We start from the raw sequence: 19,949 nt of genomic DNA on the forward strand, positions 1-19,949 counted from the left end.
CCAAATTCAACAATTTGAAGTCATGTTTGCTCAATGGGAAAATGAAGTACTGTGGGCACTTGTCCTACACACCTTCATGCCGAATTCTAGGTCATTTGGTTTCAATATAAGGGCATAGGAGCCAAAAATATACATTTTTTAAGTTAAAAATGGCAAAAAATCCCAAAATGACTCATTTTATAAGTGCTCTATGAAGAAAGTGTTGATGGGATCCTGTTGTCATATGTCCAATTTACCTTTCTGCCAAATTTCAGGTGATTTGGTTTACATACAAGGGCAAAGAAGCCAAAAATATACATTTTTAGTCAAAAATGGCTGAAAACCCCAAAATAACTAATTTTTGAAGTCATCTATGAAGAAAGTGTCAATGGGGTCCTGTGAGCATATGTTCAATGCACCTCTGTACCAAATTTCAGGTCATTAGGTTTTCATACAAGGGTATAGGAGCCAAAAATATACATTTTTTGTCAAAAATGGCCAAAAAGCCTAAAATAACTCATTTTTGGAGTAAACAATGAATAAAGCATTGATGGAGTTCTGTGGTCATATGTCAAACGCACCTATGTACCAAATTTCATGTCATTTGGTTTTAATACAAGGGCATAGGAGCCAAAAATATACATTTTTAGTCAAAAATGGCCAAAAACCCTAAAATAACTCATTTTTTAAGCGATCTATGAAGAAAGTGTTGATGGTTTTCTGTGCTCATATGTTTAATGCACCTCTGTACCAAATTTCAGGTCATTAGCTTGTAATACCAGGGCACAGGGGCCCAAAATATACATATTTTATCTAAAAATGACCAAAAACCCTAAATATCATAAATTCTAAGGCCTCTATCAAGAAAGTGAAAAAAACGCCTGGGGGTATTTGCTACTTCTACCACCCTGCCAAATTTCAGCTCATTTGGCCCAAAAATGAAAAAGTTGAATCCATTTGAAGATTTGACAGGAGGAGAACGAAAGGAAAAACAATATATTGCAATCCCATACTATGTATGGATTGCAATATAACAATGAATTTAGAAAAGCCTAAAATTAACCACTAAAAGTTATATCTAAAATAAAAAAGGAGAAGGTAACTAGGTAAAGATTTTATGTTGATGTGAAAGTCATATATATTTATACGTATGACTTTATAAGGGTCTAAGACCCTGGTGCTCACGGTTGCTAGCTAAACGTTGGTCAGATGTGCAAAAATAAATCATCTTACACTACTTTGCATCTTTCACAACGTGTCACAATATCGGCGCGCCTGAATAAACATGGCAAAAATATAGCCGATTTTGAAACAATGGAAAACTAGAAGTCACGACCAAGCTCTAAACTTTTAATACATATTTACATCTTTTGAGAATATACTTACATTTTTAAGCAGCGCGTTGTTCTATGATCGTTCAAGTGACCCTTAAGTCATACATAAAATGGAGACAATTGTAAGAGTCACAGAAACTCGGAAAATATAAAATTGCTCTGAAACCACTTGCTTTACCTTTTGACTCACACTCGTAGTATATTTTGTTTTGAACACAAAATATTTTGCTTATATTTCAGGAATTTTTTTCTAATGACAAATTAACAAATGTCGATGTTTCTTCAATGAACTTCCAGAAAAGCAAGAAACTGATCTAATCTATTCTAGATTAATTGACTTTGAATTCATTTGTTGTTTCATCAAGTACAGTTAAAGCACTCACAAATTCACAACGGTAGTAATCCATTTTCATTTTCATTTTCATTTAATCGTAGATAAAGAGCAAAAATGTACTGCAGTATTACAAGCGCTAGCACTAAGTAAAATGTTGTTTGCGCTATGGTATAATACTATGAATAACATTTAGATAATATTGGAATGTCGGAACATTATTTTTTGCTTTTTTTATAGAAAAATCATCAAAATACAAATAGTAGGTCATCGTAATGGCGGCAAAACGCATTGGTGACAACACCTAAGAATGGCATATTATCAAGAAATGCAGTTTAACTTTACACTGTTGTCTCGTAAACAATCACCGGGCATTTCTCGCCATCATTAAAGTCACGTATTAGCTTGTCCCGTGCTGGTTGCGGCAGTTTGTCTTCATCCGGGTCCTGCGCCCAGGAAACCGGATCAGTCCGGAGGAACCCTAGAGCCATGACGGAACCGGAAACGGAAATGGCGGCGCTGACGTAGAAGACTTTCTGCCAGGCTGCTACAGTTTGCTGTCGGCAGTAGAATAACATAATGATATTTTGGAGTATTTCAAGCCAAAATTGGGATAACGTTAAATACCTTATGTGCAGCGCTATCTATCCAAACATGTGGGTATAAAGATGACTTCTGACCTTTTTTGAGGTTATTGCAGCAGGCTAAAAGCAAATATCTAGAACAATACATATATCTAAATTTGAGTCATTTTTCTCATAGTTCATAAAAAGATACAAAAGCACACTTTGAAACCCACGTTGTTGATATTGTTAGGTAAATTATAGTCCTGGAACAGGCAGCTTATTCAAGACTATAATGCAGTGCCCTGAATTCAGCGGTTTCCCGGTCTCCTATTACATGTTTACGTTCCAAAGATGAGAATAGATATATTTAAATAAAAATGTGTACTAAAAAATAGACATGGTCTGGGTCAGAGAAAATCTACATTAAACTGCCATTAGAAAATCATAGAACATATACAAAGCAAGAATATCAAATTCAAGCTGATGTATGAGTACTAAAATGGATGGTGAGATGAGTCTATACTGTAAAGTATTTCGTTATCAAATTGAATTTTTTGAAGATGAGAAGTCATTTATTGCGAAATATATTAAGTCATGGTATTTTCTCACCTATGTGAAGAACTTTGTTTGAAGACGCCACACTCCGTCCTGGAGTATGCCGACCTAAGTGAGTATATTTATTTTTCGACGCAGTCTTCTAAGCAGAGACATCCAACGGTGCCAGCAAACCGGCTCTTGCCTCTACTCGGCTTTCTCAATCGTCACCATCAGTTCCTGACCGCCCTGCTTATAAATATAAATGAGCTTTCTCTTATATATAAGTTCGAGATACTTTTTTGCAAACTGAAAGGCCTATTCTCTGATTGGCTGACAGCTGGTTTGTGTCGATGCCCACAGGAAATGATGGTGACAGTACAGAAAGCAGGTACAGACAAGAGGCGGTTTTGTGGCGCCTTTGGATGACTCTGCGTAGGAAAATAGTTTCGATGGTACTTACGTTTTCTTCTGTGATAACTCCCACCATCAGAGGAACAATGAATCCCGCGCAGTTTGTTACTGCATTGCTGATTCCAAACGCTACTCCAGAGAACCCCAGTGTGAGTTCTGTATAGCTCGGGTAAAACCCAGGAATCATCACACCTGACATGGCCGTAGCCAGACACAACATGGCGATGGCTGCTGTGGAATCACATCTCACGTGACCAACAGCTACAAGGCAGGCGGCAACGCCAACCAAAGCTGCAAAATGTCGAATGTCATTTTGTAAGCACTAAACTTATTCCTTGCCTTTTTTCAGTGATATACGTCATTAGAAAAAAAAAGACATCACACGCATTTTTCACATATTTTGTGTTTGGCCGAATTTGCGCGAGAACAGGAATTGTGGGTAATATGTCAAAGGTTAAGGCGTCTGACACATAAACAAAACAGCTTTGTTACAGGAAGCCATTTGACATATCATTTATAATTCCTGTCACAGCACATGCGCACTTTGAAGTGTGAGAGAGCTTATTGTGAAAACAGGCATAACATTTTGGCAATAGGGTTCAGTGGCAAAGCATTAGGTTTAAATAATTTTTGAAAAATCAGGCCTTTGTCAATGTTCTCTCTATTGGTCTTTTGATTTTGGTGTAACCCTCATCTACATCATCATCATTGTCTCTTTTTACCATAGACCACACAGCATCAGAAGTGTGCATGTGCTGTAAAATGTAACTCTAAAATTTCTGTTGCAGAAGTACAACAACTCATTTCATAACGTACAATGTCACATGTTGTAGGTAGGTCTTTTTATTATAAGATAATTCATATACAGAATTTGTCACATTTAGTATTTTTTTAAAGATAGTTTGATCCATAACGGGACAGGTGAACTACAGATGGTATTTTAATTAAAATATATATATGAGAGTGATAGTGAAATATATATTATAAATAAATATATGTATATTATTGTTATTATCATTATAATTATTAAATAACAAATAATAGGAAAATTTAAAAGTGTGATCAGATAAAAAATGATGTCTTACCTAGTATGGACGTCTTTCTAATGTTGACCTTCTTAAAACTCGATAGCTTGATGATGGCATCGATGATGAAACTAGACAGGATCCTTGATGCCATGAGAGTCAGGTATGGCATGGCCGATAATGCTCCATTCTGTATAAAGTACGTAAATAAATATTACTGTCATTTTCCTCCATACACCTCTCTTCTCTTCGGCTCCATACATACTTAAATGTAAAATCATAGTAAGCCATTCCAGACTTGTAATGTTTAGACGTAGTCTATTATGGTATAGATAATATAAGCCAAAGGTTTAAGGCCATCTTTGTTTACAGCAAGAGACCTTAATCTTTGACATTATAACACAATGCATTAGAGCAAATAACGCGAATTGGGAATTGTGAAATGGCGGATTGATTTTCATGCTAATGGCCTTAGGTATATTAAATGTATTTTTTTTGTATGTAGGGGACCGGGTTGTACGAAAGAGTAGAACATGTGTGATGTTAACGTGATATGTCACAACACACACGATCTTTTTCTAATTAACAATTTTCTCTTCATTACATGTCTTCAATGTTACATAAATTGGACATTTATTATGATCAAACTTTATATCAAACTTCAGCTATTACGGAAAGGTATATAAGTGCAAATTTCACTGTACTTGTGTCATTTAGCCTCTAGCCACTGAAGAAGCTGTACATAGCGAAACTAGTCTGGCCGACAGGCTGAATAAAAGTTCAAAACTTGAACTATGCGGCTCCAGATGTCTTTCTGAGGGACGACTGCAGTGTGCAAGATGTCGGTAGCTTGAGGGATGAATCTACTCTACTATAAACTTCAGCTATTACGATTGTTTCCCAAATATGTCCGCAAACAGACTCTCTTACTATGGCGATAAATGCTGTAAAAAGTATGATAATCGTTGCTACAAATATTAAACCTCAAATAAAGCAACCATTGCAGTCATGCATTGCTATTGTTAAATCTCGCTGTCTGTACAGTTTACTCACCGCATCGATGTTAAAGTTGAGTATTGTATCCATGTACAGAGGTAGGCAGGTAAGCATCATGAAAAATCCCCAACCGTCCGTGCAGTGTATATAGATCAGTGCCCACAGGTGTGGCGATGAAAGCATTTTGAACCACGGGATCTCTCTTTCCTAAAAATTAAAATTAATACAGAAACCATATTTAACAAGTGTTAACAATTCAAAAGTGGTTGGTAGATATATTTTCATTTCAACGTGAGCAGTTTTACTTCTAAAGAAATACGGTATCTTTAGATGCCGTATTTTCTAAGAAAAGCGAGTTAACATACACATAAGTTATACAAACGCACATAAGTTATACAAACATACATGCATCTACACGAATCACACACACACACACACACACACACACATAAATACACATATACAAATGCACCGTGCACACACAAACATACATGCATCTGAACACGAACCACGCACACACGCGCGCGCACACACACACAAACATAAAATTATACAAACGCACCGTGCACACTCTAACATACATAGATGTAAACGCAAATCACACGCGCACACACACACACGCGTACATACATACACACACATACACAAACACACATACACAATCATATTAACAAATGCATCAGGACCCAAATAACACACAAAACATCCACAGTTACAAATTCGCGCACATACAAACACAAATTGTTTATTACATATTCAAACCGGTGCTGTTAGTAGATGAGTACGCGAGCTAATGCATCTAAGAGCCAGCTAATGGTAAGTTACCTTTGTCGTTGTCTCCAAATTTGACTCAATGTATTTTCTTTCGTCTTCAGATATCCTCGGATGTACCGAAGGCGAGTCATAAGCTAGGAGACACCAGATACAGCAAAATGCAAGGCCAGCTACACCTAAAAGAAAGGTACAGAAACGGTGGAAAAATGATATTTCCCTGGTTGAGTCTACAAGGTAAATACGTACGAAGAAAACGCAACAATGTAAATAATTCTTCATCAAGATGAGAAGAAAATACAATACACCATTGATGTCAGGTAGACAATACAGAACAATATCTCAATTAATTTTGAAGAGTTTATCGATTCAAACACTATGTGGGACAAAGACTTGACGTAAAAGTTTTCTGAAATATATTGCCTTAGCCTGTAAAATCTTGCAACATAGTCGACAATTCAGTTAGTTGACATGGCTAGCGATAGGAATATAATCATGGTTCAAATGATGTTGCTGATACTAATGCTGCTGATGCAGATGATAATGATGATAACGGTGATTAATACGATGTTACACAAATGCGATGCATTGGCTACAGCTTCTGCAAGATCTGATGGGTAAATGAAGATCATCTGATATTTGTCTCAAATGCTGCCGCTTAAGATAATAATGTTTAAAATTCGAAGGAGAATAAGACATGCAGTTATCGTTCTGTTGCAAGGTAAACAATCCGAAAGGTAAATAATTTAGCTAAGGGCACAACCCGCCGTACGTGCAATTTGTCCGTACGTGGGGTTTTTTTTTTGGGGGGGGGGGGGGGGGCCACGTCCGCTAAGTATTTCTAAAAACGTTCAGGCTGTACAGCCCGATGGCACACAACGTTTGGCCTGCTTGTAAAGTTCTACGGCATGTCTGTGTGCTCTCAAATCCGTCGGATTTCCTCCGAGTTCGTACGGAGGCGGAACTTACCACTTACGGATCCCAAAAGATTGCCCACGTTTTGGCACTTAGACAGCACGTATTTGCACGTACGGCGGGTTGTGCTTAAAGCAACACTTCAAAAATGATTCCGACTCACCTGTTATGTACAGGGTAACAGCCCAACCAAACTGTGTGATGAGACGTGCTGTCAGTGTAAAACCCACAAAGACTCCCAAGGTTTCACCTGTGTTAACGAAAGAAATAGTAGTGTTTAATTTCTTTGTATAATTACCTTTTCGTTTACACTGGTGTAGCTATTCTCTATATATGAAAGGCACATTTCCATTCGAGTAACGTTTGCTTAGGTATGTCCACGTTTATTCAAAACTTTCTTTTCTTACATAAGTTATGATAATGCACATCCACGCACAACCTAAAACACACAGACACGCAAAAAAACATAAACCAATTTCAAGATATCCGTAAATAAGTTTCCAGTCATTCTTCCCTGATGATGGTGTCTGATAGACATCGAAACTTTGGAAGTAAGTTACTCCTTAATTGTGCCCAAAGAACGTTACCATATCCATTTTAAGATAATAAACTAAAATAAAGAAGGACAGTATCTGTTGTCCTTGTCTGTGTGTGGTGACTTACCGGTAGAGACAATTGTAAGAAGACGACCTCTCTCCGAAGGCGGGGCCCATCTTGACAAGATGCCAAAGATACTGGGGTATGTCACACCCTGAGAAGAGTGCGCAACGCATTAAAAATATAATATGTTTTTCGAAGGGCACACGGCTTATCAACCTTTGGGCCATGTCGATTTGATTATATGGACGACATTTTCCAAAAACTTAAACCATACTCTAAGTATACAAAGCAGCTTAAAAATAAGCAAATAGATGCCGTGGATTGCAAAAATAAATATCGGAAAACGTATACTAATGTCATAGACCATTACAATATCAAAGAATATGTGAAAGAACAAAAATTAAGAACCTATTGTTCTGTATGCTATATTCTGTAAATTTAGTAATTATTTTCTAACCACAGATTTATCTTGCCAATCTTGGTGTAACTTTTTTTATTTGCACGCTCGTATCAGTTTTGGTTTCCCAGAGGATTCCATCCATATAATCAAATCAACATGGCCTACCGCCGCCATTCGACACAGCACACCAAATTTGCAAGCAGATATTGACGGATGGCTACATGACGTATTTGTAAGCAAATTATTACTCCTGTGGTAGGTAACTTATTTAGTTTGAGTAAGGATTGGCATAACTGATGACTATCGGTTAATGTACTGATAAAGTTGAATTAATTTTGTAAATCTGGAATTGTTACCGTTAGCGTGATGTGACGTAATTACGACGTCACAATGCATTTTTTGGCTAAAACAGTCTGAATAGGGAATTTCCGTTATACTAAAAGGTATTAAGCAAACTTTTATGTATTAATTAATAATCAATTGATAATCAATTGATAATCTGTTAAGTCTTCTGTTGCCAATAGCAACGGCACTAGCGCCAATGTTGCATTACTTTAGGACAAAGTAACTAGCATTTTTATGAACTTGTACCTGCACAAATCCGACCACCACCCGAACAACAAACAGCCACCATTCTCCAGCGACAGCAGCCGCGGGTGTCAGTAGAGTCAGAACGGAGGAGAGCAGGATGCTCAGGCCGAGAACTTTCTTCCCACCAAATCTGGCCTCCAGGAATCCTCCCATCACCTGACTGAAGACATGGCCGTACGAGTAGGCACCGATGATGCGGCCTTGCGTGATGGGGTCCCATGAAAATTTGTCCTGAACAAAAAACGAAATTTGTTAAATTTACAATACTGTCACATCATTCGGCATTGTGCAACTACTCTGAGTCGCACTTCCTTTTACCCGAACTACGATTGAGGACGCGGATCGCGGATTGATAATGTTTTATGCCACTTTAACTGACTTGAACTAAACAATATTACAACCAAGAATAACGCAATGAGATACGTTGTTAAACTGTAGGTAACAAACTTACCACAAACAAAAACATTACGTTTTCAGTAACACTTTCTCCGTATGCGGTCCAACCATAAAACTGTTATTACAAAATAGAGTACGGTAAAAGTCAAATGTCTTACCTGACTTTTATGATCTGTACTGTTTGCTTGCCACAATTCCCCTGTCTCGTTGTGCAGGTTGAAAGCCGTGCCATTTTCGTGTGTGAAGTACTTATAATTCTGTGTCACGTTTACATAACACTCGTTCTCCCTGGAGCTGTTGCCTTCATTGTTCTTAGAATGTTTCACCATAGCGACTACGATAATACTGAAGTTCGACCGCAGGGTGAAGAAATGGATGATAACTCCCATTAGAAGTACGGCCAAAGAGTGTCGGGTTGAAATACAGCCGGTGACCTAAGCGTGAAGGGTTAGGTATTGATTAAATTCTCTAAGGCGAAGTGCAAACATAAGCAAAGTACACGGTAAACAGAATACACAGTGTACGGTAAACACTAGCGTTATAAGTTTTTGGTTCACTTGCGGTTACCGAACGTTTGCAGAATTTGCAACACCCGTACCCTTCAGATTACCATCAGGATACAGAATTATTAGTGAGCTAACGGTAGTTGACCTTTATCCAAGAAGTAACCTATATCCGTTGTCTTTAAAACCAGCATATGTGGTTTAAAACTGCAATATTTTGAATATTTTATATACATTGAAAAGATTTGAGCAACAGTTCATTAATTTGATATCCTTGAATACAATGTCTTTAAAAACAACGGATTTCGGTTACCTTGCGGTAAACCAGCATTACATATCACCAGTACAATGTAGCGCTATATTAGCTAGCCTTGCAACATTGCGACATAAGATTTAAAATATCATCCAATGAATTGAACAAATTGTGTTGAACAATAAAGGAGCCTTTAATCATCTTTTTATCTCTGTTACGTTTAAAAGGGATAGGCGCACCCTTTGCATTGCCTTACTGGTGTGCCATGGTACAGAAAAAAAAATAACATATAGAATCAGAGCAAATAAACAAAAATAAACAAAAATAACAACATAAATGCACAACTGAGCGTCAGAATCCTTTATCGTAAATCAAAGTCGAAGTGTCAGGATAGTAAAAAATCAGCAGTTTAGTTAAAGCTAAAGTTGCCATACATCACATTGTTATGCGTAGGCCCGGCACCCATCTCCGTTTCAAAGCCCTGGGGTCACACATTGGTCACAACAGCAGGGGGCTAGTCCACTGGTAGTGAAGTGTGTTTAGCTTCCATACCTTTCTCTTAGCAGAGAAATAAGTATCACCATATTTAAATAGTCTTTGGTATAACCCGGCTACCCTTGGTGGTCTCCCATCGCAGTACTGTCTTCGAGGTTATTGAATGTTAGCTAGGCCAGTCTTGGTTATAAATTATAATACTTTTGTGTGTTTTATGGTCTTTTCAGTCACACCTATAGATTTTGAATAATATACACAGGGTGAAATTAAATGTTACGCACCTCCATTTTAGGTTCATTAGGTTGCAGTGAGAGTGCAGGGCGATCGACGTCTAGCAGAAGGGGCCTGATTAGTAAGTGATGTTCTAGCAGTCTGTTTTTTAGCTTGTCTCTAGACTTATCGCCGTTAACTTTACCCGGCGTGTGCTAATGAGCTAAGCGGGACGACAGCACTCACAACACCGCGAAGATAACGTTCCGATGGTGTCAGTGTAAGCCGTTACCAGAAAGCCAGGGTACTTCGTGCAGCGCTTAAGCCAATTTTGTTTATGACTCTAAACTCTTTTGACTAACCCCCTGCCTCCTTTAGCCTTAGGATAGTCCCGGTTTCTCAAAGTCAAACTCCCGATCGCCGGATTGGAACAAACACACAACTAGCATGACCACATGATGCCTATAATGCTCTCGTCAGAGTATCAAACTTGATTACAGGACACAAGGCATATAAATAAACCATGCGGGGAACTCGGATGCTACCATGAACGTTGACGCATGTAATCGTTAGTACATTATCTTGTCGTCACACTGCTATTTTGGGATAAATATAATCAATTCTCCGCGATCTTTGCCTGTAGAAATTAGAGTACCTGCAGAGAACATCATAGTGCTTGGAATAAACATACACTTACTCTTTTTGTACACGCCATTGCAGCAGTCTTCCCTTCTGCCGAAAAGACAGCTGTTTGTTCGACCTTTGTACTCGGACGAATTTAAATTGCAGGGGGTAATCGGGTGAGGAGAATAAATTAGCACCTCGACTTGGCGCTGAATTGATGTAATTGTCCATTATGCAGCACACGGCTAGGGTTTATTCTCTTACAGGATAAAGTCAAAAACAGTTTCTTTGCTCAGTACTTATTGTATATTGTACGTGGGACAGGCTATAAATCTAATCTATTCAAAACAACGTGAATATCGGATTTTTATGCCTAACCGATAGAACCGTTTCTTTTTTCTTTTTTTTCTTTTTGCATCATGAACGGGGCCTTAGATTCGGATTCTTGTTCCGGCGTAATTTAAAAAGTAGCTGTGATTACACAATGTCTCGCTGGCTGGGGTCAATGACCTCCTCTTGGGGCGGCGGCAGTTATAGTGCCGACCGCTAGGAGCGCGAGCTTAGTCAGGCTAGACCAAACGGTGGCTCAACGCAAAAGCAAATCTAAAGCAGAGGCCGATTGTGACAAAGTCGGACAGGTGTCTTTAAACAGGGCTAAGCGGAATGTTAAACGGCGGGCCGTCGTTCGTATGGTATTGGTCTACCCTGCGATCTGATATAACATCTAAGCAGATGTAAGTCTGGATTATTTTCTCTCTGGTTTTATTGCGAGGACGGTTTGCAAAATGTATAAAATTCTGACATTTTTCAAAGATTTATACTAAATGGTAATATTCAGTTCTAAGCGGTATAGGCTTACTTAAAAGACATGGGTATGGAGAATAATGTAGTATTAATTTAAAGGTCTCAGAACACAGTATTTTGCCTATGGAGATGCACCCTCAAGCGAGGGGGGTCGATGCCTTAATATTTGTAGCAGAGTGTAAAGACATTAACCAGAATTTCATATGTTGAATTACAGGATACAATCTACAAAATATATAAAAATTGGCATAGATTTTTGGCTTTTATGTAAAAGCTTAATTTATTTGACCCCATGAAACGGGTGCCATGAAACTGCAATCGACGTACAGGAGTAGCCGCTAACAGTATCAAGGTCACGCCGGCTGAATTAGATGGCCTATACGGTCGGACTGTACTCTCCAAGCAGAGGTTAGGCTGTTTTGACGTTTTTTAGTCGTTTTTGTTGTTTTCATTTAATTTTATATTGTATCTTGGATTATCAAAAGCTAGGGAAGACACAGCAAGATGCAATACAAAAAAGAACGCCGGATAAAAACGACTAAACAAAAACGTAAAAAAAAAACACAGCCGTAGCGTAACCTCTGCTTGGAGAGTGGTCGGACTGTGCCTCTGCCTATCCTGAAAGCCGACATGTGTCGGGCACAATTCTTAGCTTCGTAACTTTTAGCTACAGCCTTGGACAAAATAGCACCTCACCACGCATGATTACTACTTTGTTTGCTTATCCCAAACGGGCTTGGATTTTAATAAATGGCTGAACGTATACTGACAAATGTCTAACGAGTTACTCCGGCTTTCATAATAGCATCTCCAATCAAACCCTAAAATGATACACAAAAAACTTCTCTCCGCTGTACACATGCATTTGTATTTCATTTAATCGGTGCTCAAGACAAATGAAACTTAGAATAAATTACAAACATTCAAACTTTCAAATATCACTTTGCGTAATGATTCTTCAGAGTATTATCAAAATATTGGAATGTTCAAAATGTAAGATTTACACAAATGCAATATGACATGGAACGCAGAGGTGACAACATGTAACACGAGTTCACCTTTATGTGTTGGGTAACCTATATCCGTTGTTTTTCAAAACGGTATTGGGGCACATCAAGTCGACGGCTAGTAGTTTTCAATTGTAATATCCTGCAAACATTGCAATCTAAAACATACGTCCGTCGACATGATATCCTCAAATACCGTTTTTAAAAGCAACGAATATAGGTTATTCAGTGGATAAAGGTGAACTAGTGTTAATAAGAAATTCATAAATGCGTTGTTGTTTTTTACTTCACACTGTGGTCTCATAAACAAGTACTGGACAGCAGTTTTGTTTCTCTCTTAAGTTGCTAAATGTCTCAAAAACACGACGGGTATTACAAACGCCATAAATACACGCCTGGCGTATGTCAAGGCCATGTTTAAGCGCTTCTAAATCGGGCACAACTGGGTTCTAAGCTTAGCGGGAACTAGAAATAAATTAGAAATTAAAATATATGCATCAATAATGCCATCAGTTTCTGAATGTATCTTTTTTGTACATCTTCTGTCTTTCATAACACAATTTTCTCTTCCGGCAACCGTTCGATCAGACGCTAGTTTGGAAACGTGACGACGGCATTACATCTGCTTGAGAATAAAACGTTTGACGTCTCATATCAGATGCCGGGACGACGTGATGTTATTCGGACGACAGCTCTCTCTTCCGCATTCCGTTTGGCGCTATTTAAAGCAACGTCTCAGGCTCTATCACTCACAGGCAGTGGGTTTGTTATAGTGTTGAGCCACTGTTTGACCTATAGCTTAAATTACATTATAACAGGTATGAGTAAGATGAAAGAATCCAAATCCACATGCTGTATTTAAGAACTCACGCTTACTTAAATTTACATATCTGTTAACCTTCTTTGCTGAGACTTATCATTATATTTAACCCCAATATGCAAAATTAACTAGGGTTTTATTATTAGAAAAAATATGCGCGTTAATTAATCCTGTATATCAAAGAAACCCCCACTCGTATGCTACAATATGAAAAAAAATGTCATCTATTTCAAAGCATTTTTTTTTCTTTTCGGATTACCACCCACCCCCACCACCGCAATTTAGTTTCGTCATAGTGCAAAGGTCGACCGTTATCAGCTGTCTACTAGATAAAAGGACAGACAGCTATCATGGCGTGTTCTCAGAAGGTAAGTGTGCAACGCTGAGGTGATTTCTGTGGGTATTTCAATGTCTATAGCTAAAATGTTGCGGCCCTTTGAGGAAAACACACTACAACGATTTTAATTTATTTTAGATGCTTTGATAGGGGTAGTTAAGGCGGTATAGAAAAAAAATTGTCAAGTGATGACTGTTTGACTTATGGAACACACTGAGTACTCCACGTGGGATAGTCAGTTACACCGACGTTTCCAGTACCGTAATCAAAGTATTAGCGTCAATCAAGCTACTAGTACTGTCGGTGACAGAATTTTTAAAGTCATCCTGCTTGTGCGATTGCCCTGTTATGCGGTTTAAGGTTGAAGATATATATATATATATAGAGAGAGAGAGGGAGGTTAGAGTACTGTAAATGCAGAAATGTTCGCGGTGGATTAATGTTCGCGGTTTTCGCGGTGACCATTTCACCGCGAACTTAAAGCCACCGCGAACATTGTTTTATTATGGTATTCGACTGAAGTCTATGGTGTTACCGCGAAATTAAAACCATCGCGGAAAGTCCCTTTTTCCGCTACCGCGAAATTGAATCCCAGTAAACTTAAATGCATTACAGTATATGATATATGAAGCTACATGGGGCACTCTGGCTTCAAGGTAACCTGGTAACCATATCGGAAGGAGCTCGCCGCTTTACGGTGGTAAGTGTGTTGGCCTCCCGCCCAGCTCTTTTGAGCACGCCGGAGAATTTTTACGGGGTTGGTTTTGGAAGGTAGGAGCGATAGTAGAGAGGCCATGAAAAAAAGCAGTCCATGCTGAGCTAACTGGGCCTTGCAAAGCACACCTAACTTAGTCTGTGTGTACACTATCTCTCGCTTGCTGGGGTTAATGACCCCGTCTCCTTTCGGGCTGGCCTTCAGTAAGGCTACGGGCAGGTTGAGAATGGTGACAAGTATGGGTGGGTACCGGTAGAGAAAAATCAGGTCCAGGTTCGGTTCAGGTCCAGAGGATCAGGTCCAGGTCCGGACCTGAACCTGGAACTGATGCAATATTTGAAAACGTGTGAATGGACGATACTCAAAACAATGATCCATTTCGCTACACAGAAATTTGTTTTGTGTAGTATTCGACTCCCACTCGCGTTTTGAAACCCCATAAACCTCTGTATGATTGACTGTAAAACTTGATAGAAATTACTGTAGACTCTACTTCGTTCTTGCTATTTTCTTCCACCGGTAAGTCCCAGAAAGTGCTAATGTCTGATCATATAATCTGTTCATTTTTCAATAGGACCAACATCCGGGCAATTTTTTCAGGTCCGCTTTTTAAGAAAAACCGTCTTTGTACCGGTACCCCTAGTGACAAGGCTAGGGCCCAGGTTAGCATCCATCGGAGCACGCTGGATCGCACTGTCGGCATGTTTTGCTTCTGGTCCCCATGAAGCTTAGCAAACATAGCAGCTTAGCAGACATAGCTCGCTTACTGCGGCGTCTTGGTGGCGATATTTGGTGGCAAACGTTCCGTTATCTTCACAGTACGGTCGACACTGGTGTTTACCACAAACATTGCATTGTATTGATAGTATACATCGGTAATGTTTGCAATGCGTTCGAGAATATTTACCCAAATACGTAACCCTTGCCGTCTTTAACCCTCAGATGACCTGCGGTATGTCTACTCGGTACTCTTTGGCTGTCCTTCTTATGGGGGTGCTCATCCACTTCCTAACCCTGCGGTCAAACTTCAGCATCATCGTCGTTGCTATGGTTAAACATTCTCCGAATTATGAAGGCAACGGCTCCAGGGAGAACGAGTGTTATGCAAACACGACCGAGAATATAAAATATTTCACAAACGAAAGTATCACGCCAGAATTGCGTGCTATCAGCCTTTACAACGAGACCGAAATATTTCGACACGAAAACAGTACAGAGCATCACAGCCAGGTAAAAATTACTTTTATCTGTCTTTTTGATTTCCCTTACAGTTTATTTACTAAAGGTATGTTCCATCTTTCAGGTGCGTTTGTAATTTTCGCCACCAACAAGGCATTGTTTATTTTTGTGGTTAATTTGTGGTTTGCGGTTTAACAGTGTCAATAAGTCATGTAACGATGTTTTGTTTGTGGGTTAAGTGTCGGTGTGTGAAAATACTTCAGTAATTCTTAACTAGTTCTCATCAAATCAAAACAAAACCATGCGTGTCGTCATTTGCTAGTATGATCCATAATAAAATCTAGTAATTCTGATATTTACGTAGCCATCTTTGTATGTCTCTTCATACCGTCAAGTAATTTAAAAACAAAAACAAAATATAACTTAATATACAACATGTACAATGAATAAGACATAAATACAAAGAGATAACAAGATGAAATTGGAGTTAGATTAACGTGTCCTTGGAGCGAAACACGTACAACGAGAGCAAAAGTGCATAGCGATGGTCTGTATTAAAGAGCTGTATGAATCTGTTGTGTAGGTGTTTTAACAACTGTCGTTTGAAGGTAAATATGTGTGGGGACTGAGAGACACAGCGACCCATGGCTCTCAGGTTCCTATCTAACCCAATCCAAATCCAAATATGTCTTGGGATGTATGAAGTAGCAAACTGTCGAGTTTTTTTCAGTTTTCCTGGGACCCCATCACTCAGGGTCGCATCATCGGTGCCTACTCGTACGGCCATGTCTTCAGTCAGGTGATGGGAGGGTTCCTGGAGGCCAGGTTTGGTGGGAAGAAAGTTCTCGGCCTGAGCATCCTGCTCTCCTCCGTTCTGACTCTGCTGACACCCGCGGCTGCTTTCGCTGGAGAATGGTGGCTGTTTGTAGTTCGGGTGGTGGTCGGATTTGTGCAGGTAAGAAGATTTGTGTGAATACAATAGGACCGTAAAATCCGAAAGGGAGTTGCAACGGAGTAAGATGGGCACCAATGACTGGATATCAGGGTAGCGCATTCCTCGTCTCCATTTTGAAAATTGTTATTTTGCATTTTCGTAACACCTACATGTCTCCTGGGACACTCTGAGGCTACCGGGTTACTTTAGGGGTATGGCCGGGCCTCTAGATTTTTGTGTTTATTGGCTTCGCCAGAATGGCAGACGGTTATGAAAACAGTTTAGCAAGGACTTTTTGGGTCTATATGTAGGTTAACGGCGTATAACTAAAAGAAAGTTGTGCATGGATGTTGATAATCATGATAATCATCCGTAGGAGACACCGTTTTTATTGTGCAGACTTTAGCACTCTTTTCTTCATAAACCAATCAATCTGTACAACGAGACAATAGTGTAATGATGGGTATGTCAGGTGTCTTAAGAAAAATCTATATCTATAAATTGTATGTGTATTCATATGTGAGCTTTTTTGTACATAACAGCGTCATTCAGGCTGACATTATGTGTATGTTGCATATCAATAAAGAGAAAGAGAAACCTTCGCAACATTAAAAATAGCGAACCAGACCCCCCTCCCCCCAAAAAAGTTGAGATCCGGCCTTCTTCGACTTTAGAAATGCGCAGTCATCTCTCCTCAAAACCCGCAGTGAAAACATCGCTAGGCTGGCAGGAATCGCAGTGATATTCACCAGATTTGTTAGTAGATGACTTCGCAATAGGGCAAAATAAAAAGAAATAACGATGTAACAAAGCAGTGCTTCTCTTCTTTTTTCAAACCCCCACCCCTTCTTGGAATTGGACAAAATCACGCGTGGTAAGAGTGCAGTGTTGATTTTACTTGTCTGATACCGCCCCTTTTATAGCCTGTAAATATTGAGTCTTGACCCAATTACGTCAACGATCGCCGCCCAGTTGGCTCATTTAGCTTTTTAGGGCATCCGCCAGTCATTCAATAAACAGCCTCTTAACATTGGTTTCCTATACCAAAGGAGGAGAAAGCGACTGTTAATAACTCAACTTTCTGACGTTACTGGCACACAAACATACTCTCATATCAAAGGCCGTCATCTCAGCTATCCAAAAAACACATTTTGCCATGAATCTTACGGCACGGACAACCGGGAAACTGAAAAATTGACCCTTGACCTCAAAACCGCACCACAGCCCAGTGAGAAGGCCTTGTACTAGGACAAAAAAGTCTGGACTTTATATCCCCTGACAACCACAAAAACTCAGCTTTTTGGCCCCAATCAGAAAGTAGAACCCCTCCCCTGTCACACCTACCTAAAAATTACCAGGATTTCGACCCATTTGATCAGGAAAAAATCTTGAAGTTATAGACCCTGAATTATATTCGCTCACCATCAATTTGCATGGCGAATTAGCTGGCGGATCCCCTTTACCTCACGGTTGGAAAACACAGTATTTATCCGTGAACCCCGGAGCAAATGACGCGGAGCTGAAAATGAGTATTGCAAACGAAATTTTAACCCTCAAGCACCCGAACTTTTTTTGCGACTAAAATGACCGATTGGGGTCCAAACGGACCCAAAAATGTTTTGTTCATAAAATCTCATTACCATTCCTTATCGGCGATCATTGTACATACATCGCTTCGTCAATGTAAGAGGAAGATTTTGAGATGTTAAGATGTTGCTAATTCTAACTCATTATCATAATTTATGCAAAAGTTCAGAAGGACCACGTTTTGCACTAAACCTATTCCGACCAGATAGGGGAATTTTGAGGCCCTCAGCAACATTTATGTCGCATAACTCATGAACGGCTAGAGCTAAAGCTACGAAACTTGGTAATTTATCACAAAATATTGTTCGCAAAAGTTTTTGGTCAATAAAGTAAGTTAATCATTTTTGGGGGTTGCCATGGCAACCATATTCTAACAGGCATATTTTTGCCAAAATTTGACCATTTCAATTTAAACAAGGTTTTCCTGGTAAACTACACCTGTTTTTTGACAACAATCAAATTCTATGAAATTCAATGTAACTTTCATGACTTAAAATTTATAATTTATGCTAATTTCATGACGTCATTGTTGAAAATCCAAGATGGCCGCCCTGATTATGTAAATGACGTCATAATGTCGCCACTTTGCATGTTGATGACACAGAAATTTTTGTTAGGATTTAGGTTTACATTCTTATTATCGTCTGAAAGTTTGTTAGTCATACTATAAGTGGTTAAGGAGTTAGCCTTCAAAGTTTGTTTTAAAAACTGCACATTTTTGCTGGGGTCCGTTTGGACCCCAGAGGGACTGAACACAAACTTTCTTTATAATTTCCACATTATTGCACCAATCTTTGCGAAAACTTATGAGAATGTATAAGACATATTGGCTGACAAAGTCACGGAATGAATTTTTCTTCAGATCAAAAATGTTCAAATTGCACTTCATAATGTACTTCCAAATGGACCCCACTCAGGTGTTTGAGGGTTTTAAAGCGTGTGTAGACACTGTAACGTAAAAAAAGCGGGGAATGAAGTTGGCTAATATGATAGAAATATACTTTCAGATCGTAGAAGATTATGATGTTTGCTCGTTCGGTGTTTACATGTAAATGCGCTTGAGCTTTGCAGCTGACTGTCTTGGTGAGTCGGCTGCAGTCCTGAATGACCTGGTCGCACTACACACGTGTTGAAAGCTTAATAGGTCATCAAAATAGATAAAAATTTCGCAGATTGTACCCTTGACTTGAACAAAATCTTTGTCGTGTTTCCGAAATGTATACTTTTATGATTTTATCCGCATCAATGTTAGTCACCTTGTAGTCCTTAACTATAGAAATCCCCATATAGGTCGAAAACTGTGTTCTGGTTCCGCATAGATCCCCACGGATCTGACCCCATTACGTCACAGGTCAACACCGGTACCAGCTCGACCCTTTATTTACGTTTACCAAACACCGTATTTCAAAAATGTGAATACATTAGTTCATAGTACCAACAAGAGATACAACTTTTCACAGAAAATATTCGAAACATTGCAGTCTTTGGCTTTTTAGAACAACAAATCTCATTATCAATGTTAACAAAAGGAGACATCCCCCCTTGCAGTCTGGCATATGTTTCGCTACTTTTGATTGGACAATGCCTGCATACCCCTTACTTTATTGTGTGTATCGCTCCTTTCTGATT

General features: G+C 39.1%; 2 protein-coding genes across 2 annotated transcripts in view; one reads left to right on the top strand and one right to left on the bottom strand.

Moving 5' to 3' along the window:
* Positions 1-1,815: 1,815 nt before the first annotated feature.
* LOC118407182 (sialin-like) lies at positions 1,816-11,087 on the bottom strand. Its single transcript, XM_035807604.1, has 10 exons — positions 11,011-11,087; positions 9,011-9,286; positions 8,457-8,687; positions 7,529-7,616; positions 7,029-7,115; positions 6,005-6,129; positions 5,237-5,386; positions 4,244-4,373; positions 3,208-3,449; positions 1,816-2,201 (listed from the first exon to the last, which is right to left on the bottom strand). Exons 1-10 carry the CDS (start codon positions 11,026-11,028, stop codon positions 1,986-1,988), a joined length of 1,563 nt encoding a protein of 520 aa, XP_035663497.1. The 5' UTR covers positions 11,029-11,087; the 3' UTR covers positions 1,816-1,985.
* Positions 11,088-13,877: 2,790 nt separating this feature from the next.
* LOC118407216 (sialin-like) overlaps positions 13,878-19,949 on the top strand; it is a 32,014-nt gene continuing 25,942 nt past the window's right edge. Inside the window, exons 1-3 of the mRNA XM_035807648.1 lie at positions 13,878-13,936; positions 15,563-15,850; positions 16,530-16,754. Coding sequence (XP_035663541.1) covers positions 13,919-13,936; positions 15,563-15,850; positions 16,530-16,754 — 531 coding nt within the window. The 5' untranslated portion in view covers positions 13,878-13,918. The remainder of the gene's footprint in view (positions 13,937-15,562; positions 15,851-16,529; positions 16,755-19,949) is intronic.

The sequence above is a fragment of the Branchiostoma floridae genome, chromosome 19 (assembly GCF_000003815.2).
Source record: "Branchiostoma floridae strain S238N-H82 chromosome 19, Bfl_VNyyK, whole genome shotgun sequence".
Lineage (NCBI taxonomy): Eukaryota > Metazoa > Chordata > Leptocardii > Amphioxiformes > Branchiostomatidae > Branchiostoma > Branchiostoma floridae.

What these genes read in the sequence shown, in the direction of transcription:
- LOC118407182 (XM_035807604.1), bottom strand. An exon ending in TGGTGGTCGGATTTGTGCAG is followed by an intron (nt 7,617 to 8,456) that starts GTACAAGTTCAT and finishes CACTCTTCTCAG; the next exon opens with GGTGTGACATACCCCAGTAT. An exon ending in TCAACTTTAACATCGATGCG is followed by an intron (nt 4,374 to 5,236) that starts GTGAGTAAACTG and finishes TACTTTATACAG; the next exon opens with AATGGAGCATTATCGGCCAT.